The sequence below is a fragment of the Lemur catta genome, chromosome 1 (genome assembly GCF_020740605.2).
Source record: "Lemur catta isolate mLemCat1 chromosome 1, mLemCat1.pri, whole genome shotgun sequence".
NCBI classification, from domain to species: domain Eukaryota; kingdom Metazoa; phylum Chordata; class Mammalia; order Primates; family Lemuridae; genus Lemur; species Lemur catta.
Window position 1 is genome coordinate 210871855 of NC_059128.1, and position 23745 is coordinate 210895599.

A 23745-nucleotide genomic window follows, 5' to 3' on the forward strand; every position below is an offset into this window, starting at 1 on the left:
TGTGGTCCCAGCTCAGCAGGTCAACCATCCCCACAGTGTTGAGACTGGACTCCTGTAGGTCATCCTAGGTTCTTCCCTCTCCCTCACCCATCCGTGCCCACATCACTCTCTAAGTGCTGCCTCCTAACAGATCCAGGCAATCTCTTCTCTCCATCCCCATGGCGACGCCGAGTGTGGGTATGATTCCTTCCCACTGGTATTGCTGGAAGAGCCTCCTCTCTGCTCTCTCTGCTTCCAGTTCCACCCTCCTCATGTGTCTTCCACACTTCCACCCAGGAGGGGCAATCTGTGGGCTGCAGCCCCCTCATGTTAGCCCACAGCTTTCTCGTCTATGTGGCTCCCCGTGACCCTGTAACCTGCCATGCTAGGCCTCAGGACCCAGGCTCTGCCTCTTTCCCTAGCCCATCCTCCTGCACGTCCTGCCTCCCACTCAGTATGGCAACCCTTGCAAGTGCTTTCACCTCCTTGAATCACAGAGCTCTCTGTTGCTCAGCTCAGAAGCTGCCTCGGGGAGGCCCTCCCTGATTGCCACGGTCTGGACCTGGGGCCTCTTCAGAATGTTTCCTTAGCACCAGCAATGACCTCCTCACACTCTCTTGCAATTGTCTACTTGTTTGTTCCATAAGTTCCCGGGGGAGCTGGGTCTCATCCCCACACACACTGACTGAAGCTACTGCCTGCTAGATGCGGTGCCAGGTGCTGCAGCTCTGACAGCGAGCAAAAAAGCCATGGCTCAGGCTCTCACGGTGCCTACAGCCCAGTGGGAGAGACAGATATTAATGAGGTCTTCAAGGGGAGAATGCACCATTTCACATTCCTGTTGGAAAGGAGAGGAGCACGGTTGTATAATAAGGTGACTGAGGCCAGCGGGTGTGTCAGGGGAGGCCCCTGAGGAAGCCACACTTCCGCTGTGATCTGGAATGGAAGCTGACCAAGCAAAGGCTGGGGCAGCATTCCTGATGTCAGGAGCAACTCGTGCAAAGGCCCTGTGGTGGGAGGGAGACTGGTGTGCCCAAGGGTCAGAGAGGGCAGGAGTCTAGAAGGAGAGGGATGGAGGTATGGAATATGGCTGGAAGGGTGGGCAGTGGCTGGCTGCCCAGGGCCCCCTAGATCACCTGAAAGGCTTTTGTCTTTATCCCAATAATGGGAAGCCAGTGACGTGTTTTCCCCACATCATGAAGCCACTGACATTCAGGAAAAACTGCTCTGGCTGCAAGGGAAAAACAGATCAAAGAGGGGACCACAGTGCGGTGCTGGAGAGCACTGAACAGGTGCTCACGTGGTTGTGGAATGAATGAATGAATGAACACATTATGCAGTTATTCTTTTTACCTCTGCTTTTTTTCCTTTGGGCCACTAACCTGTGAAAAAACCTAATATTTCTTCCGCCTCACGTCATCTTCTTTCTTTCTGTTTTGAGCAGCTTCTATCACCTGTGTCCTCTGCAGATGAATTTGATAAAACTTATCACCAAAGTCCACTTTTTCCCACCCGATAGAGAGGGAGCCATGCAAGTAGCCCAACACTGCAGCCCTCCACCCTCTGCGGATCAGCTTTTCCTTCCTTAGCTCCGGAGGACTCCTCCCTCCTCCCACAACTCCAGAGCCTGAGGTGACAGGAGAGTGTGGGTGGCTGCTTGGCAGGGCTGTGTCCATGGCAACCAAAGCGCCTGGGGGTAGGGGAGCAGAGGGTGGCAGGTGTGCAGCCTCCTCACCCCTCCAGGTGGTCTCTTCACACCCCCTGCAGGCCCAGCTTTCCCTGCCCCAGTCGGGGTCTAGTCCTGGCCCACCCTGGACTCCTCCGTCCTCTCATCTCCCACATCCAGTCTGTCAGCAAGTCCTGTTCCCTCCGCCTCCCAAAGATGTCTGTCCAGAGGCTGGCCACTTTTCACCACCCCTCTATTTCCACCGTGGTCCGAGCCTGGTCATCTCTCCCTTGGATTGCTGCAGTGGCGTCCTAGCTGGTCTCCTGCTTCTGTCCTTTTCTCTTAATCTGTCACATCCCTCCTTTGCTCAGAACCATCCAGTGTCTTGGGGCTCTCCCCATATAAAAGCCATATTCCATATAGTGTCCTCTATGTCCCAGTGACTTCTGCTTCATGCCCCGTAACTCTCCTCGCATCCGCTCTGGCCACCTGGCCTGCCTGCGGTAGCCAGGCCTGCTCCCAGCCCAGGGCCTCTGTCCTTGCTGTTCCTTCTGCAGGCATCGCTCTTCCTCATGCATCCACAGGGCTCACCCCTCCTCCAGGTCTCCATGCAAATGTCATCTTCCCTGTGAGGTCTTGCCTGGACACCCCCACCCTGAGCCCTTTGCCCCTTCCCTGCTATATTTTTATCACCTTCTGACATACTGTATGTTTCACTTATTTCATTGTTTATTGCCTGTCTCTTTCCTCTAGAAGGTAAGCTCTATGAAAGCAAATTTTTGTGTTTGTTCATTGCTGTGTCTTCAGTGCTTGAGGAGAGCTGGGCACATACAGGGGCACAGGCAGCATCTGTGGAATGCAGGATGGGAAGACTGAAGTAGCCCAGGGCTCATTGCTTTGGGCTCAGTCTCTGACTTTGATGACTGTCCTACCAGTGCTTCCCTTGCCTGCTTTCCTGGCCTTGTGTTCCACGTTGCAGTGTTCATCTGGGTTCTCTAGGGTTAGACCTTCAATACAGCCCCATCCCAGAATTGCACAGAGTCAGTCTCCATCACTTACTGGGGCTGATGTGTCCAGGGACATACAGATCCAGGCAGAGCTGGGCTAGAACTCAGGCCTCCAGATTCCCAGCCTAGGCCCTCCCTGCTGCCCTTTTTATTTGGGTGTATTGGATACAGTCCCGTGTGGCCCTCTTTGCTTACACTGATCTGTGCTTTCCAGATGGGCTTCCTGGACCGAGGCTCTAGGTGTTCGTCTCAAGGGGATTTGGCCCGGGCTATGCATCTATGCCGACTTCTCTGGCCTTGACCCACCACGGATCTGTCTGGATGTTTTTGAGGCAAGGCCTGAAGCTAAACTACTATCTCTGTGTCTGTGGGAATCTTTCCATTGTCTTATTTCTTCATTTTTTTCTGTCCAAAGCAGATATTTAGTGGAGCATTGGTCCAAGGGTGGATACAAGGATGAACAAGACAGGGCTCCACTCCTCTTTTTTATTGCCTTCTGCTGACTTTAAATATGCTTACTATAAATAAACAGTAAAGGCCCTCCCAGCCCATGCTTACCAATGCAATCCAAGATCCAGCCAACTGTCCCATCTCCTCCGCAGGCTAAAACACGGAAGTCTGGAGTATCACGGAAAAAGTTCAATCTGGGAAGCAGAAGAAAGGCTAAAATGGGCTTGTTGACTAGGGTGTGGCTGACATTTGATCCTTGTTGAGTCAGAGTCTTCCTTGTTCCCTAAAGGGAGGTTAAGACCTTGATTCCTTTTGGGGTTGAAAGGGTCTCTTAACATTCTGAAATCAGAACTTATAATGCAGTGCCACTGAATATGGCAAAATCCCAGGCAGCCTCCTTGTATGCGGAGACTCTGACTCAGCATTCAACACAAACAGAAAACGGTTTTCTAGAAACTGCCTACCAGTTGTGCAGAGGGGTCCATAGTTTGTGACCCTTTAAGCTGAAGGTCAGTACTTAACCCTTCAGAGCAGGGCTCTTCACCTGAGTTCCATCAACCTCCAAGGGGTCTGTGGATTCAGAGGGCCATGAACTTGGAGGAGAAAACATTACATTCTTATTTCTCCAAGTTCTAACTGAAATTTAGCATTTCCTTCAGTTGTGAATGTAGGCAACAAATCACAGAGCTACTAATGACTCCTGTGACTTTGTCAGCAGTCAGTATTGCAACTGTGTTACTGTTTTATGATAGCATGGCTGATAGCTCCTACTATTTATTGTTTCTGCTCCTCACTGCTTAGAATTTACAGTAGTTATTAGACCTGCTTTGAGATCTTGCTATTTAATGTGCTGGTAAAGCACAAATATTCCCATATCACAAATTTGTTTTTTAATGTTTTAATAACCGTTTTTCAATATAATTAGTTTCCCTGGTTATCCTATATTATTTCATTTTATGCATTAAGAAATATTCCAAGAAGGGGTCCAATAGGCTTTACAGACTGCCAAAGGGGTTCCTGGCACAAAAAAGTTAATAGCCTCTCCTTTGGAACCAATGTAACCTGTGGACACCTGGGGCTGGGGCTTGGGAAGCTGAAGGTCAGTGCTTCCCCTTGGCCCAGCCTGGTGATCTGAGAAGACCCCTGGGGTTCTCGGAGTCACAGATGCACGTGTAGGAAAACTACCATTCCTTCTCTCCCACTTCTCATGCAGAACTCTGCTCTCCTGTGGGGAGTGAATTCCCAGGGAGGCTCCCTTTGCTAGGCAGCCTGGCTGATTACAGAGTGACATGCACATCAGAGACACCCAGGGGACATCAGGCCTGGAAGTAGACACTTGCCTTGTCATCAGAGTGAAAACAGTTCAGGGTGGATGCGGTCAAGCTAGAGGACTGTATTCAAGTATTGTGAGTGGGCTTTAAAGGTGCCTGTGGGTGGCTGCTTGGTCACAGGTTACGCTACACAGCACGAACTGCAGGCACGGCGACTGCGATGGCAACCGCAGCAGGACAGGTGGGCTCTGCTCTGACATTAGTTTTACAAGTAAATCATGGCAAGAGTACTGAATTCACACTTATGTTTCTTTCTCCTTTGAACTGGGTCTTGTACTACCACTGCCATAAATAACAGTTTTGTGTCAGACATCCAAAGACGGGTCAGAGCCCCTTTTTCCCAGAAGGGCTGGTCCTTACTCCAGCCCTACTGAGGGATCTTGCTCAACTCAGAGTAGAAATTCCGGTTAGGCGATTAGGTAAAGTGGCCTTGTGCTGGGAAATCGCAGCCCGGCGTGCACAGAGACAGCCGCGGGGCCGGCACTGGCCAGCAGATGGCTCTAGTGCGCCAGCTCCGGCTGGGAGGAGGCCCGGCCTTCCCACGCCTTCCAGCCCCGGTGCTGGAGGGGCCTCCCATGACAGCGCCCCGCAGCTCACCGCGTTGGCCGCTGGCACAGGCACCGGCTCCTCCCAGCAGACCTCTGGGCAGTGGCAGGAGGAGAAGGGCCAGGAGGAGCATAACAACCTCAAAATTGGATAATCCAGAAAAGAAAAATGATTCTCTCGAATAACCAATTGTCTTGATCCTAAAATGTCCCCACAGCAGAATACATGGCAGAACTCTGAGTCACTGCACAGATTTCCAAACTGCTGACTGACAAGTGATAAGAAAACTCGTTCTCCTTCCTGATGATTCAGTAGGAAGATACCAGCTAACGCAGCCTTGCAAATAAGTTAAAATAATTTACCAGCCCGTTCTTGCTGTCAATGAAATCAATGGTATGTGCAGTTTTCCCCTCTTACAAAATCAACAACTTTTTCTGGGATCAGGCACAGCAGAGCCATAGCAGGTGTCCCGGGCATCTCCAGGAGTAAGAGGAGGATGTGAGAAAAAGAGAAAGAAGGCAAAATGGCAGGAAGGACAAGTCGAGAGATGAAAGATGAAAAAGGTGCCAAAAGAAGGGCATCCTCATTAGAAATTAAAAGGGTGCAGGGAAATAAAGGGTAAAGATCATTATCTTCATACCCTGGAGTAGGTCCCCCGTTGTCCAGGCTGAAAACTTGTTTGGGGTTGAGCAGATAGTGGAATTTCCGAAGAATTCTATGGGGAAAAAAGAAAAGGAGAAAGACAGACAGACAGACAGAGAAAATGTCATCGTGGAACGTCACATTGGGGCAAACACCTCTTTAAGGTCCATTTAAACTTGAGAAAGGAGAATGATGCATGAAGACCCTGACATCATCCATGATGTGTCCCCCTGGTTCAAGGCTGCCCCACCATTCAAGGCTCTACCCTCTAACCCCGGGAGCATCTCCTCTTACAGAGAGGACAGGGTAGAGAAATCCAGAGGACAGAACTTTCATTCTAAAGCTTTTTCCTCCACAGAGACCTCCCAAATGTTCTGTATGGTTTAGGCAGGATGATTCTGCCCTTTGTGGACTGTACAAAGGCACAAAGCATCCTAGAGAGAGGCCCCCCTGCACTTCTGGGATAAGGAGGAAAGGCAGGAAGTGGGGTTGGGGCAGGGAAGGCTGAGAGGCAGTGGCCACAACCAGGCTTGGTTTCCAGGCTCCAGCTTTAGACTAATCAGGTCAGGTGGGGAGGGATGTCCTGCCCCTTAGACTGGGATGGGGTCCTCATCGTTCTTGCTTTAATCCTACTAATCATTATTTTTTTAACCTGGATTCCAGATCACTGTGCCATGTGTTCATCACCCCAGAACTAAACAGTCCTGGGCAGGGAGCAGAAGCTGCCGTACCCCTTCTGTCTCTCCCCTCCCCAGCTGGAGACTGTTATCACTTCCATGGGTTTGCAATTGTAGTTCTGGTTTCCAAAATTCAAATAAAGTCACTACTGATTGTAAATATATGCCCAGGCCATTGCTTGACACAGAGAAGCTCAAGAGAGTAAAGGTGAATCCTAACTCTCTTTTTAATCCTTAGGTAGAGAAACATGGTCAGTCTTAACCATTATTGCCTTTTTAAGACTTAGTAAAGGGGCTGCTCAACTCACCAGCTACCAGCAAACGAATGAGGTGGATGCCCTGCCTTCTCAGGGAGGGGTGTGGCCAGGAGGTCCTAATGAGTGGGTCCTGCCACATCTCCAAGAAAACACTTGGCAGGCTGGGAGGGAACAGGCATCTCAGAACTTGGTTTGACCCTGGGAGCTTTAATGATGGCTCAAGTGGCAGGCCCATGTCTATTCTCAGCCTCAAAATAACCCTGTGAGAGGAGGAATTATTACTAATTTTATCCCCATTTTGCAGAGGAGGAAACCGAGGACCAGAGACTTGAAGTCACTTGGGCTAAGTACTAAAGTGGCAGGTGGCAGTGCTGGGGTGGAGTCTGCCTGTCACCACAGTCTGCTCTATTATGGTTGAGGTGAAGAGGGGCCCAAATCTTGAACGAGAAGAGAACATACCTTTCTCCTTGTCTCCCTCCACTCTTGGGGTTCACCAAGACCAGCAGGGGGTGGGTACCCGGGGTAGGGATGATCTTATACTTAAAAGGTAAAAGAAAAAGAAGTTAGCTGTGCTTCATTCAACAGGAGGGGTGAGATGAGAGTTGATGCCAAGGCAGCTTTGGAGAGGTGATGGGAGTGGTCCCAGGCATGGAAGAGAGGAGGTTAGGCTGGCAGGTCTTGGTCTTTGCCCATTGGCTGAGATTTCTGAGGGACTAAGCAGCTACATGTCTCCAGCTTGAGTGGCCTTTAAGTAGTGCCAGTGGCAATGAGGGCTTGAGGTTGGGGTCAGAGATGGGGCAATGCTACTGTAGCTTCAAATCATTCAACAATGGTATGGCATTGTGCCCACAGCACAAGATTACATTTTGTGAGAGACAACTGAATACCATGTTAGGAGGTATGGCCATCTGATCATGCACATAAGTAACACTCACAGAGTGAACCATCACTTCCACCCTGGCACCTTCCAAGTGCGTATTTCCAGCCCCAGTTTTCCTCCTGAGCCCTGGTCCCACATTTCTCACTGCCCACTGGGCACCTTCAGCTGGAAGGCTCACCATCAGTACAAACTCAACATGCCTCAAGCCTGACCCATCTTCTCTCCCCAGAGCACTCGTCCTCTCTCCTGGAGTGCTACTTCTGTCAAAGGTGTTATTATTCATTCAGTCATCCAGGGAAGATCCTGTCCTGCCAAGCCTTTCCCTGAAATGTCCCTTTGTCTCTGGCAGCTGTCACAGTCTCATGCTGCTCAGGCCTTTCCTAGCTCAGGTAAGTCCTATCTGCTGCCCCCACGCAATTCCTTCCCAGGGTATCAGGGCAGCCACACCACTCCTGCTTAAAACTCTCTAATGACACCTCATTGCCCAGAGGATAAAATCCAAAGCTCCTAACCTGGCATCCAAGACCTTTTCAGTCCAGCCCCATTCTGTTGCTACTCCCTAATTCTTCGTAACCCTCAGCTGCAGGTCCAGCCAAGCCCTGCCCTTGCTCCTCTAGTGAGTGAGTCTCCTGCATTCCTACCACGTGTTTGCTCATGCTGGTTTCTTCTCCTGCTCCATGCCCTGAGAGGCCCACTTCCTTCTTTGTAACCTCTTAAAAAACGTCTTATCTTCAATGTCCAATTCAAGAGCTTCCTCCCCTATGAAGTTTCCCATGATCATTGCAACTAAAACTATTGCACTTAATATATGTATTATCTTCTGGAGTTTCTTTTCTTGTTTATTTGTATTAATATATATTTTTTTACTTTCTTAGGTAAATGTCTCAAGACATCAACTGGATTTTAAGTGCATCAGGAGCAGGATGGGAGTGTGTGTATAATCCCCCTACCCAGGACCCCATGGCAGCAGACATGGGAGTGGAAGCTCAACGAATATTTGTGGACCATTTGAAGGACACTGATGCAGAGACGCAGCTCTGTTCCGCACTCACTGTCTAATGCCTGCTTTTCCAGGTCTCAAACTAAAGATCCAGAAAACACAGTGCCATGTTGTTTGGAAAGGACAGAAGCATTCTTTATGATTTTAAAAAATTCTCTCAACTGCCTAGGCCAGGATGACTGTTCATGTGACACCCGAAAGTATCTTGGAGCCTGAGGAATAATCCCTTACCTCTGGGGATGATGTCCAAGACATTTAACAACCAATCTGTACAGCATGGGCACCGCCCAATCAGAACGGATGCAGGACAAGCAGATGGATGCCTGCTGTAAACAAGTGGCGTCACGGCACGCATGTGTGTGTGTGTGTGTGTGTGTGTGTGTGTGGGTCCACCTGACTTTCTGCCCTTCTAGGTGTCTAGAGCCTTCTCACATACTGAGTTTCTCCCATCATCATACTTTATGTTTTAATTTTTAATACGCACTAATCTGCATGTTCTCATTCAATCTTACAGCACCTCTGGGAGGCGGACAGTGCAGGAATTGCTACGGTCCCCTTTCAAACAAGGGAACTGAGGCTCAGAGGCAGATGAGGAGGCCTTAGTTTCCTATTTCCTTTTCTAGTACTCTTTGTACCTCACCAGGCTGCCTCTCCTGCAGTCCTTGGAGTTCTGTGTAAGGCACAAAAAAAGATGTTCATTGGTGAACCCAAGTAAAAATGAGTTGTTAAATATATACACACTTAAGGATTAAGAAGAATTTTTGGATCTGGTTAGCTTCATTTTAGCAGATCAAGTTCTGGAGACAGCTTGGCAATCTTGGAGAACCCATTGTCTATTTTTAGGCCACCTTTTTGTTATTATTTAAGAGGTTTGCATATTAAAGTTTTATGTAACTTGTTCCTAAAAAGGTGATCGAGTCAATTAGACCAGCAGTGGGACCAGCCAGTCTCCCCTCTCACCACTTGCTGACAATGTTGTGGTCAAAGGTAACTCCAGAGGCCAGAAACAAACTGTCTTCCTGTGTGAGATAATGGGTGAGATGAGAAAGCAAATGCTGAGATACATTTCTTCCGAACCCAAACCCCGTCCTCCCCTCCACAGCCTTGGAACAACTTAGAAAGAGCTGGGACTCGGGGCTCCTGGCGGTACCTGCATTACAAGCTCGCCCTTGGCTGGCACGCTGCCGTCAGACTTCCCGCTTTGCTTGTCCTGTGAAAAGAGAGAAAAGACAAGCATGTTTTGGGGAAGGGGGAGAAGCCTCAAATAAAGAAAGAGAGCAGATCAAAAATAAATGGCTGATAGAAAGAAGGAGATCAGAAAGTCAGTACAGTGTGGAGAGTTTTTTTTTCCAAAGTGGGGCTTTGGACCTAAAAACAAGCATGCACCCCTATGAATTTTTCTAGGACTCTCCAAACCTCTGCCATCACTTGCTCTGACTTTAACTTTGAGATACTGGCAAGGGACATGAGAGGAGGGGCGACAAAATTGCTAGAATTTTAGTTTGTTGATTTAGAAGGTTGAGCTCTGAGAAGCAAGTTCTTAGGCTTGGTTTCTCTGCTCAGCACTATCTAATGATGTGATAGTAAGTCATGTTTCTTGGTTTTGTTTGTCCTGTTTTTTTTTCAATGTTTGTTATTTATTTTATTGAGGGTTATCTCACATATAGTAAAATCTCAAATATAAATCGCACAGCTTGCTGAATTTCGTGTATGTATATGCCTTTGTAACTACTACCTCTTCAAGCATAACCCTGTTATGACTCCTGATACCATACTGGTTTTGCCTGGCTTTTGAATTTCATATAAATAGAATCATAGAGCATATCTTCTTTTGAGTCTTGCTTCTTTTGTTCACCATTATGTTTTTGCAATTCTCCATGTTTTTACATCTATGCATAGTTTGTTCTTTTCCCTTGCAATGTAGTTTTCTAGTATATGAATACCATATGCCTATATGCCTCAATTTATTTATCTAGTCTACTGTTAATGGTTATTTAGCTTGTTTTCAGTTTTTGACTGTTAGGAATAAAGTAGGAATATAAACATTCTTGTATGTGTCTTTTGGTGGAATAAATGCTCGTATTTCTCGTAGATACACAGGAGGAGAATTAATGGGTTATAGAGTTTGTATATTTCCAATTTAGTAGATAATGCCAAATGGTTTTCCAAAGTGGTGGTTTTTCTTAGGTTTTTAATGAGAAAGAAGTTGCTGGTTAATCAAGGGTGAGATGTGAGGAATCAGTGGGACTTTGCAACATTTTTAAGAAGGGAAGAGGGCAAAGTTAACAAGTGGTGCTCGTTTAAAAGGGAAGTCTTCAATACAGGTGGATATGTTTCAGGTGGGGATGAAAAGAGTTTAATTTTTCTGCTTTGATTTCCAAATAGGGCTGAGACAGCCAGGTGGAAACTCTCGAGGCAGAGGGAGATCCATGTTTGGACACAGGAGAGAGGCTGACAGGGTTAAGGGAGGCTGGGAGCCCAGCCGCGTGCAGATGGTGACTGAGGTTTCTTTAGCTGCACTCTGCCTGCACAGGGCTCAGGACAAATGTGCTTTCCTTGATGGGCCATTTCAGAGTGGTGGCCAGTAGTTGGCACCAGTTTAGTCTGAGAAGTTTTTTCTTGCAATCTAACCGGTGCAGCACTGAGGTACTGAAAACACAAACCCTAAGAGCTGTCAGGGAAGCCCTCTGAGAGATGTGAATGTCTGAATCTGCCTACATCTGAAATGTGAACCCGGAGAAGCCAGAGCCCTGGCCAGGGCAGAAGCACTTACCCGGGTGATGGGGCATATTGAGGTGGGCAGTAAAATATGGTCTCGGAGTTCCCCTCCATCACACAATGTTGATAATTCACATTTGCGGTGAAACTGGAGGAAAAAAAAATGATGGTGAGAGTGAGTGAAAGTGATCAAAGAAACACCAACTATGAGGGTTTAGAGCTTTGCTGGGCAGGCAAACTGTCTAGTGCCCCCCGAATCCTGATGCACTACAGGCTTTGGCAGGATCGCCGAGTGTGTGTGTGTGTGGGGGGGGGGGGCAGTAGTGCCAAGAGCTGCCCATGGCTACGACAGCAAAACAGTCATGAGCAGGCCTGGGCCCTTCAGCATGGCACCCTCATGTTGATGCGAGAGCCCCCCTCGGATACCAGCTGCCCGGGCTCTGGGACTCTGGCAGGAAGGAGATCTCCATGAACAAACTCATGGGAGGCTAAAGTAAACCCCATGACTCAAACTCTGCGTTTTGAGAGTTCTGCAGGCTGATGTGGAGAAACTTCCTTTTTGCAGCTGATACCTGGTGAGGGGGACAAGAGATGGCACGAGTTTTCTTTGGTGGGCAGGGCAGGCAGCTCACCGGCTGCTGGCAGTGCTCCTGGTGTCCAGAGGGGCTGTGGACTCCAGTACGTGCTGCAGCTCCGGCAGCGGGTCCAGGCCTCTGACCCAGGCAGTGGCGCTGCCTTCAGGAATGTGCCTTCAGGCGCTTGCTCCTCTGATGCTTCTGGTGTCTAATTCCTCTCCCACTCTGTCAGTGCCCCCAGCCCCAGATGGCACCCAGGTGATGGAAGTTCACGGTCTGGCCTGCTGTTCCCAGCTGCCAGGCCACATAGAGTGGACTGGTCAGCTTCTTCTTAAGCAGCCCTCACCCCCCTGGTTCTGGGGGTGCCCTCTCTCTGGGTAGCTTGGTGATTCGCTGAAGCACTGTTGGGGCATTTAATGGGGGCTCTGGGGCCCTCCTAGTCTCGCTCCCCTGGCTCTGCTCGTGCCCTCCGGTGGGATGTTCACTGTTCCTGGGCTGCAGCTTGACCACGCAAAGAACCACACTGAAAAGAAGCAGGGCCGCCTTGGGCGCCAACCCACCGTCATCCGGCACCACACGCAATGCCGTGCAGTGACACTCTGGTAGCACTTGATACTTTTGTGGCATCGGTCACACTTGACAGAGGAGTTCCCTTCCACCCATGCGTGCTGCATCACCTGCAGGAGGGAAGGGAAGGGTACCAGGGAAGGCGGCAGAACCACGCCCCTGGGCCCTGGGCTGGAGGAGGAGGGGAGGGGGAGCCAGAGGAGCTGTTTCCTGTTAGGGGGTGCTTATTGGATGCTGAATTGCTTTGCTGTGGTCTCTCCCTGCCTAACCACCACCATGCTAATCATGGTAGATAAAAACCCTCTTTGCCTGCATTTTGAACCCCTCGTTCATCCTTGCAGGCAAGCCTCTGAGCAGCATCTTGTCTGGCAGTCCATCTGTCTGTCTTGCAGAACTCCTTGCAGAGTGATGTGCTTGCGTGCGCCCTCTTCTGGAAGGCAGCGTGGTGCAGGGGAGCTCTGGAGGGCTTGAGTGGGCTGCAGGTAAAACTGGCTGGAGTCACTTGCAGCGGGGTGACCTTTGGCCAGTTCCTGGTCCTCTCTGAGTCCCAGGTCCCTCGTCTGTAGAAACTGGCACAGTAAGTCCCACCTTGGGGGTTGCTGGGAGAATGCAATGAGATAGTACACTTGGAAGGGTCTGCCTGGCATAGTGCTGGCCCTTTGGAGGTTCCACTGTTGGGTCATTCTCTTCCCCCTGCTCAGCCTTCACTGCCCGTTAGAACCATCTGGGAAGATTCTGGAAGTCCTAATGCCCAGCCCACACTCCAGAACAAATAAATTGAGGCTCTGGGGGTGGGACTCTTCATTAGCATGTATTAAAGCACTCTGGGTGATTATAATGTGCAGCTAAGATTGAGAAGCACTTTAGAAGGAAGTTTGAAAAAATGTCTAAAGGAATTAGTGAGGTTCCCCTGGTGCATTTCACACCTGAGTCCTGGAGAGCTGGCTGCATCTGCTCCCTGGCCAGGAAATACCACCGAGGCAGACTAAGAACTTGCAAGCTGGGAACGTCTTTGTCTGTGTGTCAACGCAGCTGAAATGATAGCAACCAACTCCTGACACCACTATCTGGGAGCCTCAGCTCTCGATTCTCTCCCTCTAGAATTCTACAGAACTTCTCAAAAATACTCACCAAGGTACTCTGAATGGCAGAAGGAAGTGAATATGGACTCTGGGGGATTGTGGGGGCACAGCCTGAAGTGCCCAACTGCAAGCACAATTTTAAAAATACATGAAATATTTGCATGATACTATTCATGTTTGTATTAAATAAGAATAAATATTTTAAATTACTTAGCAATTAAGCTGCTTAACACCTCCCCTCAGGATGTGTTTGGTAAAATTATTGCTACAGGAGATGTGTCACATTTGGTTTGTAGCTTCTCACCTCTGCCTTGTACTCCTGAGGGTTTAAAGAACTCAGTTTGTTAATCAATTTGCCATCTACATGGTCACATTGAATTTGCTCTGAGATTATTATCATTTCCACTTTGCAGATGAAAACATGAGGGTTTGGAGAGGTTAAGTGACTGGCTCTAGGTTCCAGGGCTGGTGGTGGCCAAGTAGGGACTCACAGCCAGGTCTTCTCCTCCAAGTCCAGGCTGTCTCCCCCACACCACGCTGCCTTCCCTGTTCTCTCTGGGATCTGAAGAGATGGTGAAGGGCTTGGTTTGCTCCTGCAGGCTCAGAAGGTTGTGAATGCACCATGCCGGCCCCTCAGTGGCCTTGCTATGTTCTCTGTGTGGCAGGTGGCCAGAGTGCAGGCTTAGGGCCTGAGCCCAGACGGCACACCGTGTGTCCTGGTGAAAGGCATGGACATGGAGGGGTGTGTATGGGGTGGTGCAGGAGCAGATGAGAGGCCATGCTGAGTCCATGGGGCATGCAGATGCATCTGAGGAGGACCTTTCTCTCTCAGGAGTCCTGTGGGAGAGCTGGGTACCACTCACCGAGATTCCTCAATGGAATCCTCCCTCTGCAGGAAGGCAAAGTGCCCTTCCTCTGCTAATTTTATATTTCCAGACTGGGTGAATGGCGCCACCCAATGGCCAAGTTAGAAACCTGACAGAGATTGTCTGCCTCTTCCCCTCTCTCATCCTCTGCTTCCCCATCACCAAGTGATTTGGTGGTGGTACCTCCGAATCACGTCTCAAACTCTCCCTTCATTTTTTCTACCTGAGCCAATAACTGGCACGGCCTGGGGGACACTCAGGACAGACCATGCTGCAGCGGGTGAGTGTGCTCCCACCCCCGTCGGGCTCTCGGTGCAGCACTACCATTTTGCCTCAACTACTGGAAGAATTTCCCCCCTCTGATTTCCTTCCTACGTCACACTCAGAGTGATTAACTGGATTTGCAAACTCAATTATAGCTTCATGTACCTGAAGGTCTTCAGTGGCCCCTTGGTGCCATAGGAAACCCCTTTCTAAATGCTCTGGCTGGACAAAACTTTCTCTGGGCTGGATCTCACAAAGTTCTGAGTACATCTCCTGCCACTTCCTTTTAAGCATCCCCTGTCCCAGCCACACCAAACTCAGTGCAGATCCCAGAATAAGCCACGTCTCCAGGCCTTTACATACAGGCCTTCTTCTACCTGAAGTGTCCTGCCCTCCATGTCTCGTGAAGGCCTCCTGATTTGTGTTCAGGATGCAACTCAAATGCCACCTCCTTTGAGAAACCTTCCCTGGCTTCTCCTTTATGCCTCACTGTACATTCCACATGGCCCCATTATTATAGCATATGTCTCTCTACTTTGCACTTTGCTTACATGCCTGTCTCTCCCCCTACACAGCGAAGTTCCCGAGCAGGCTGGGAGCCATCTCTTATAACCTGTGTGTCCCCCAGCACGGTGCCTGGCACACGGTGGGCACCAGGCGGATGCTGAATGGATTGATGAATGAACAGGATGGTTTAAGGGTGGTCCTCCAGGCAGAGAAGGGACTGGATAAAGCTCTCAAAGCCCCTTCCTGCCCAGGAATCTGTGGTGATGGACATGTTGCCCGAGGTAGCATGCAGTAGAACAGGTCAATAGTTGTCACCAACCTCGCCGCTCCTTTTGGTTTTTGAGTACGTTTTGACGCATCCTGGAATGTTTTTGGATACACAGCGTTCGTGAACAGTGTATTTACAGTCTGAAAAAAAATAAGGAAGGTGCTTGTGACTACGTAGGAAAGGCCCAGCCACCCTGCACCCCAGCCAAGGCCTGTACCTCCCTCTGGATGGCCAGTGAGAGGCAGGGGATACATGGAGCTAGATCGCCTAACAGAAATTGGGACAGTCCCTGGTTGTTCCTTGAGGAGAGCGTCCCTGGGCACCTCCAGTCATGCTTCTGCAGCTCTCCCCCACCAAACTGCCTTCCTCTGTGGGAGTGAACGTAGCGGGAACACATCCCCAGAAAGGCCCGGTCACAGGGGACACTGGTGAATGGATGGGAAGGCCAGGGGGCCTTGGGGTTAGGCAGGCCCAGGCCTGACCTCTGGTTCTGCCATTTGTGATGATCCACACGATCTAACTTGCTTCACCTCTCTGAAATTCAAGGTTTTCTGTAAAATGGGAATAAAATGGTTTCCCTTTCTCTCTGCAGGAATTTTGCAGCATTAAATGAGATAATTTATGTAAACCACCACGGGTGTGGGTCAGAGTAGCTATTCCACAAATTACAGTGGTTGTTGCTGTCCCTACTATTATGCAAACAGCAGAGGCCCACAGGCCTACAACTTAACAGGAATGAGACTGTGTCCGTGAAACCTGAGTGAAGGCTGGGTTTGAACAGGTGCCGGAAAGACTGGTGGTGGAGCCCTTCTTTCCCCTGCTGGTGCTTGCTCTCGGTGGGCAGTAGGCCCGGCTCTGCCACCGTGGCTTTTGTGGCCGAGGTGGCTCTCTGTCTTTCACATGTGCATGTCACATGAAACTCCCGACCCGTCACGGGTGGTTGGCAGACTCTGCGTGCCCACGCACGCTGGCCCCTGCGAAGCCTCCTCCTGATCCCCTTGTCCCTCCCTTCCTACGTCACCCCTTCTCCCTCCTTCCTCTCCATCTCTCTCCTGTTCTCCTTGCCTGTCTCCCTCTCTCTTTTTTCTCTTATCACTTGTCTTTTTTTTTCTTCTTTCCCCTCTGACTTTACTAAATGGATTATAAAGTAAAACAAATGTACAGTTTTAATTCTCATAGCATTTATAGAATATAAAACATGTTGTTTATTAATTTAAAAAAACCCCAGGTTCCTCTGAACACACTTGGAGTACAGGTTGACTCAAAACCCCCACTAAAATTAGTGTGAGATGCTTTTTTAATGATGTGTGACTTTAATGGTTTTTTTCTAGGGGGTCAGTGGCCCATGACAAGACTCCATTTGACTTGGGTAAAGTAAAAACACGACATACAGGCCTTTATTCCCTGCTGCTGGAACAACATGGGTGGTGCCTCAGGCTAGGAAGCAGAAATACCTAGATCTTCCCTGGACTGGATCAACTAACCACGTGAAGAGCAAGATCATGCCTGGGGAGAGGGGGTGGGAGGAAGGCTACTCACAAATGCAGCACAGGCCTTGCTTCCGGACACCCATCAGCATGATGTGGCAGAAGCTGCAGTAGGTTGGTTTCTTGAAATGCTTCATGGTCCAGGCGTGCCTCCCGTCCCCCTTGGAGCCCTGCAGGAGTAGTGGGAGGTGAGACCGCGAGCTGGCAGCCCCTCATGAGAGGAAGGCCACGGCTGCCTCTCACATGTTCTTTCTTTTTCTAAATAAGACCCTCTTCTCATATTTGGAAGACAAGTAACTCTTATTTTTTATTGTTTTAAATACATATCAAAACAAAGTTCCTTGTGTGTGTTTTCTAAAATTAGCAAATATTAAAAATGAGGAATACTCCGTGGGAATATGTATGTGCAGGATAAAACAAGCCCTCTCCTACATGGGTAGTGGATGCATAAATGGCAACAACAGTTCTATCTGTCTGTCTATCTGTCATCTCTCTCTCTCACTCTTTCTCCCTGTCTCTAGCATCTTTCGATCTAAAGATCCTTTAAATGTTTACAACCTTTGACTTACCAATTTCCCTTCTTGAACTCCTAAAGCAATAATTTTTAACAGACAGATGGAGCATTTTTGTTTCTGTTAGATGCTTAACCCAGCATTATTTAAAATAAAGAAAAACTGGAAATATTCTACAGGTCTCAAAATTACCAAAAGGTTCATTGTGGTACATCCATATGACTCAATGTTACGTGGCAATCAAAAAGATTTATGTGAGTAATGGCTTGGGAACGTGCTCATGATATAATGCTAAGTGAAAAAAGCATAATGCAAATTTGACAATATGTTCTGATCCCAGTTTCATATAATAAGATCTTTGTTGGGAAGAATTTCGCTAACTATTAACAGAGGTTAGCCATGGCTGGCAGCAGCCATATGGATTTATTTTAGTCTCTAATTTCTACTTTCTTCTCTAGGTTCCAATTTTTCTACAATGAATATGTACTAGTGTTATAATCAAGAACAATTTGTTTTGTAAAAACAATGTATTCTTACCAACTTTCTGTGCACAGATAAAATAATAAAAAGAGAGACAGAGAGAGGGTCAAACCATTTCCTCCTGACTTGGCCCTGAAATGAAATCCTCCTCGCCCTCTAGGTAAGCCAAGCCTCACACAATCACACACCTTCCCTGGAACACCACGTCTCCCACCTCCCCACGGCACGGGGGAGCACAGCCTGGCTGGAGGCTGTGGCCTCAGGAAGTCCCTCCCGCTTTTGCTTTCCTGGACCACAGGCTCCATCACCAGAGCAACATTCTCGGGCTGGCTTTACGAGTAGTGCAAGCTACCATAATAAAGTGATGAAGCTAGATGGTCAGGGACATAGCGTCCAATGTGACCGACTCAAAGCCAATTCTTACGTGTGAGGCACCTCTGCATTTGGGCTGATCCCCACAGCCGGACCTGGTCCCCTGCCCAGACTTCTGCTGTGATCTCCAGAAGTGCCCACATTCTTTTCCCAAGGCTGGTCTCCTCCTCTAGGCCAGGTTAAGCTCTTTTCTTCTCACTGCCTCAAAACCCTGCTTCTTCTAAGATGTGAGTTTTATAGAACTAAACCCTTTTATGTGAGGGTTTAGTAAATAGCTTCACAAATTGACGATGATTCCTCAAAAGACTGATTCATTCATTTGACAAACATCTACCTCAAGGGATTTTTGTAAGAATGAAATGAAATAATGTAAGGAAAGCTCCTAATCCAGTGTCTAATACCTTGTAAATTAAAATTTATTAAGTTCCTACTCTGTACCAAACACTGTGGGGCACAAAAATAACCAAAGAGTATTTACATGCAAGGAGGTGGATGTATTCCTATTCTAGAATGAGAAACAGAGATTCAGAGAAGTTATATAATTAGCCCAAGACCTCGCAGATGATGAGTGACTGAGCCAGTTAAACTGGGGGCACATGCTGGTCCCAGAGCTCATGCTCCTTCCATCCACAAACCAGACTCTTCCTATATGGACAGATGGGAAATTACAGCCCTCTTAAGATTTCTTTATGTTTGGCCTTCTTTATGTAGCCCAAAGGACTGTCCTTTTATCTGAAAATATTAGCTGAGTCAATTAGCAAACCCCTCCTTTCTCAGCTACTATTTTTATAGATTCACGATAAGCAAATGGACCATGACTCAGGGTGAGGCAACATTTCTGCTTGGGTTATAGCACCATCATGTGGCTCTTTGCTTTCGGCATGGTGGAGGCTGCAGAACCTGGGCAATACCTTCCTTACGCACGCCAGGATTTAAACTGCTGCTACAATTTCACCAGGAGAAGGACTGCTTTGCATATATCCCACTCAGAGATCCCCAGACTCTTGCAGTGGTTGTATGTGGATTTTGAAAAAGCCAAACAAGCAAGAGGACTTTTAAGACACTGATGGGGGCTTTTTCCAAAACCCCAAAGGGTAAACGTTAACAACTTATTTAGTACATATTTAAAGACAAATGCTTAAAACTTTCAGTTAATAAAAACTAAATTTGCATTTGTTTTTCATTTGCCACTTTCCTGACGTAAATTATAGTTTTCTATAAGGCTGATTTGGCATTTGGGGGAGATGCTGGAGAGAATATTGAAGAAATAGACACACAGCTCCTTAGCGGGGGATTGTGGAATGAGGGGTGTGATGTTACTGAATATGTGGGTGGCCTCTGGTACTAATTTGGTGTGTGTCCTTGGGCAAGTCCCTTTACCTCTCTGGGCCTCAGTCTGTGAAATGAAGGGGAAAGGGTCAGACACAAGGTCTTTTCCAGCTCTGACATTCCAGGCTTCTAAGGAGTAAGACGGGAGTTGTGTAGATCCTGGTTCCCTGGTTTCTACGTAGCACTTGGGAAGAACTGGGCATGCTATGAAATGATCACAGAATTCTTAGTTCTTGGGCTTTGGAAATGAAGGCTCAGCTTTAGTCCCGAATCGCAGAACTGTCAGATGCAGATATTACAGGCAATGACAGCCAGTGAGAGGCCCACCCAGGTGCACTTCTTGCTCTATTCCTCTCCACGACACTTCTGCAATCTCAAAGAGGTGTTGTCACACAACCCAGGCAACTGTCCTGGTAAATGCTTAATGTCACTATTTGTACTTCTGCTAGTCCAATCTTCCTTACTTTATGTACAGAAGCTAGTTCACATGTAAATAAGCAGAAAATGCAGTAACTGAGTGGCTCAGATGCAGGCACATATAACCATTGTTTTCATATTAAGCCTTTACATTGATTTCATATTACGCCCTACTCTGATCGAACTGGGAGATTTCTATAACACACCCTGAACTTTTGCGTTTTTGATCAGGCTGTTCTCCTAGCCACAAACTTCCTCTACTATCACATTCTGATAGTCAAGTCATATCCATCCTTGAGAGCCAGATCAAACATTCTTCTAGGTCCTCCCACCTGATCTTTACTCTCAACAATGGGATATCAAAATCTCAAGCACTCTTCAGTGACAAGTCAAACACGCTCCAGGGTTTCTTCCCAGGGGGCTAGCTCTCATGTGTGGGATGTTAGAAAGTGAAGCATCTTTGGAGTCAAGAACAAATCCTGCAAACTTCTTTCACTCCTTAGGCTCAGAACTTCAGTTTTCCATCTGTATAAGCTAGGATAAAAACACTTACTTTATCTAGTTGTTTTGATTATTAAATAAGTTATCATTCATGAAAGCCCCCCCCAACAGATCACTGTTTTTTTCTCTCTCCCTCCCTCATTACTTCTTTCCCTTCTTTCTTCCCTTCCTTCACCAATTCTCCTAGCATTTTTAAACCTAATTTGTTGAAAAGATGGAATTATTCTTTGAAGTTTTTTTGGTTTTTGCCCTTTGCCTGGTTGAGTATAAGTTTCTTGCAGGCAAATACTGTGTCTGTGTTTCTGTGTTCTCTCACAGCATGCAGAATAGTATTTTTTATTTAATGGTATTTAGTAAATGTCTGTTGACTGAATGAGTACATTTAGGACGCCAATAGGTAAAAGGGGTGAGAACAGAGAGGACTTTTGAGCTGGCCTGGAATGCCTGGAACGTCCCTTGGGAGTCTGGGGCAGAATCCAGGGAGATACATAGATAACGTGGAGCTGATGTCCCCAAATGGCAAGACTCTTTGAACTCAACCTTGTTGACTTACAGAGTCATCCATCCCCAGGAGGACCAGCAATGGGATGGTGGTCATCCCTCCATGGACCCATTCCTGTAGAGACACAAAACCGTCCCGGTCGTAGTCCATCCCATGCAACATCTCTTTCAATATCTGTGGGATCCAGAGAGCAACAATTGTTCATTTCCACAGTCAGCTCTTCTACCTCCCGTCCACCCTCTGCTTTCTCCTCTGTCTTGCGTTATCTGGTTTGTGTTTTACAACTTTCCCCTCTTACTAGAAGCAGGGAGAGAGCAGATGTGAATGAGGAGGCCAGGCACCTAGGTCTGGCTCTGCCCTGGGCCTTCGTCTGGTCACCCTAACACTCTGGGTCCTGGTTTGCTCATCTGTGAAAATGGGTATAATATTGTTATATTTGTAGCACTGTAGCAAGGATTAGATAAAATGAATATAAATTGTCTAATATGATATCTGACATATAGGAGCCCCCAAACGTAATTATTATTATTGTTAATATTATCTGATGGTTGGGAAAAATCTCAGAAATCCTTTCTAGATCTAAATTCTTTGACATACGAATTCCTGTTATAAAATTTTAGCTCTGGCGAAAAGGTTAGGGGAATTATTATTTCAGTTGTGTCTACACTTTTTCCCGCTGCCTACATTTTCCCTAGCAGAGAAGAGGGAGGTGAGGTGCAGAACTCCAGAGAAGCTGCCTGTGCGGAGATGAGTCTGGGGACACCTGCACAGCACGCATTTGCATCAAGTCCCGAGTGGGGTCCACTCTCAGCTGAGAAGCTCACTCTGAAGTCACCCCCCTGCGGACACTCACAGGCCTCAGTTCTGTGGGATCCCACTCCAGGTACTGAGCAATATGCAGCATTTGGTTGACAATGCGATCCATCTCCTAGAAAATATCAAGGGGAGAAAACATCAAGGGGAGACCACCAAAGATGTGCTATCAAGAGCAAAACTCAAAATCCAACTCAGTGGGAGGACGGGCAGGGTGGAGCATGAAAAGAAGCTAGTGCAATACAATGGCATTTCAAGGGGAGCTCACTGTTTCTGTCCTGACCACAAAGCTCAGGGGACAATAGAAGCCCACAAGAAGCACAGAGCGTGGGTAAGTCAGAGGTATGCACACAGCTTGCTGAACACTGACCTCCTGGACCCAGCGGGACCCCTTCCTTCCCCTCTTCTGGAAAGCATAGAAAGCACTTTTATCCTTCTTTGTGATGGTAGCTCCCACAAACCCTTACAGACCAAGGCAGTCTCTTCTCCCCCTTCCTATCACCCCTCATCTCCATGGCTTTAGCAACTTGGGATCCGTGTATCCCCTTAGGGGTCAGTTTCCCTTGGATGGAGGGTTACTGTATTGGTCCAAGTTCACACACTATGACTTAGATTTCTTCTGGCATCTCCTCTGTTTCCTTTGCATCATGGTCTCTAGTCCTGAGCCCAGGATGCTGTGAACAGGAAATTCATGGGGATGTGTTTGCTTTTTAGTACCAAGGCCAGGCTGCATTTAAAACCTCAGCATTGCTGGATGCTAATGAGTCAGTGTGCTAAGAGCCACACTGAAACACATGGGACTGAGGAGGTGTTTGGTGTCAAAGTGAACATCACTTGGGCACCATCTGAGATGTTCGTGGTAAGACTGCTTTGGGAGGACATGTTGGTGGACTGAAGAAAGATTCAAAAGTGTTACGCCCCACCCCAGGTAGAATTCTAGGTCAAAACAAGCATGCTAAAACCCAACAGGGATTTAAAAAATTACATTTCATTTAAATTAAAAAATAATCTATTGCAAAACTACAGGATAGGGCAGTAGATGAGGGCAAGAGAGTGGGCAGAAAGGTGGGGACAGGGCTTGGCAGCAATTCCAATGGAAAAGAGCTTGTGAATCTAGTTGAGTCCAAGATTCAATGAAAAAAATGTGATTCAGGAACCAAGAATCAGACTCAGTCTCGGGTTGTGTAAATAGAAGCAGTGGGCAGATTTCAGGATGAACAGTGCTCCTAAGGTCTACCCTAGTCAGGCCACATGGTGGGGTCGGGGAGGGGGGGTTCTGTTCTGTGCCATATTTTAAGAACAACATTGACAAACCAGAGCTTGTCCAGAGTGGATATTTAAGACTGCCTTATGAGAACCAGTGCTGGAATTGGGACATTTCAGCTTGGAGTTTTTAGGACAGATGTGATAGTGCCTCCAAATACTTGAAGGCCTATTGTGTAGAATCAGTATTCCACTTGTTCTTATCAGGTAAGAGGGCAGAAGGAAGCCCAGGGACGCAGGGAAGGGAGGAGTTGAGGGTTGGCTTATTTTGGATTCCCTGCTGGGTCGGGGGAGGGGGAGAGGAGGGCAGAAGCAGGCTTTGTGTTGAAACCCTTGCCTGGCAGACGGAGAGGTGCCTTGTGTGCAGGAAGGAAGCCGATCTAACACTGGAGTGGCTCTCAAGGTAGCGGGTGACCTCCCCACTACTGGGAGTGTTCAAAAAGAGCTTGGGAGTCCATCTACGAGGGATTCTGGATGGGAAGTTGAATCAGATAACTATTTTGAGATTTGCTTTAATCCACCAATACTACCTTTAAACTATATCTGTAACCACTTCTTACCACTGGCAGCGATTTTACCCCGTGCAAGGTTACCACCATTTCATGCCTTGATTATTTCAATAGCTTCCTAACTGGTCCCTGCTTGCATCCCTGCAGTCTATACCCACCCAGCAGCTAGAGTGATTCTGTTAAAACACAAGTCAGTCATGCCACTCCTTTGCTCAAGACCTTCAATGGTTCTCCATTTCTCCGGAGTAAAAGATAAACCCTTTTAATCACCTATAAGG

The 23745-nt window shown here is 47.8% G+C and overlaps 1 protein-coding gene across 1 annotated transcript in view; it reads right to left on the reverse strand.

Annotated features, from left to right (window-relative positions):
- Window positions 1-23745, reverse strand: part of DGKG (diacylglycerol kinase gamma) — a 147584-nt gene that overhangs the window by 90859 nt on the left and 32980 nt on the right. The window contains exons 7-16 of the mRNA XM_045539865.1: window positions 21736-21810; window positions 20934-21056; window positions 16822-16939; window positions 15334-15422; window positions 12289-12405; window positions 11209-11301; window positions 9586-9645; window positions 7015-7094; window positions 5620-5694; window positions 3211-3296 (exon numbers count right to left, since the gene is read on the reverse strand). Of these exons, the coding sequence (XP_045395821.1) occupies window positions 3211-3296; window positions 5620-5694; window positions 7015-7094; window positions 9586-9645; window positions 11209-11301; window positions 12289-12405; window positions 15334-15422; window positions 16822-16939; window positions 20934-21056; window positions 21736-21810 (916 nt within the window). The remainder of the gene's footprint in view (window positions 1-3210; window positions 3297-5619; window positions 5695-7014; window positions 7095-9585; window positions 9646-11208; window positions 11302-12288; window positions 12406-15333; window positions 15423-16821; window positions 16940-20933; window positions 21057-21735; window positions 21811-23745) is intronic.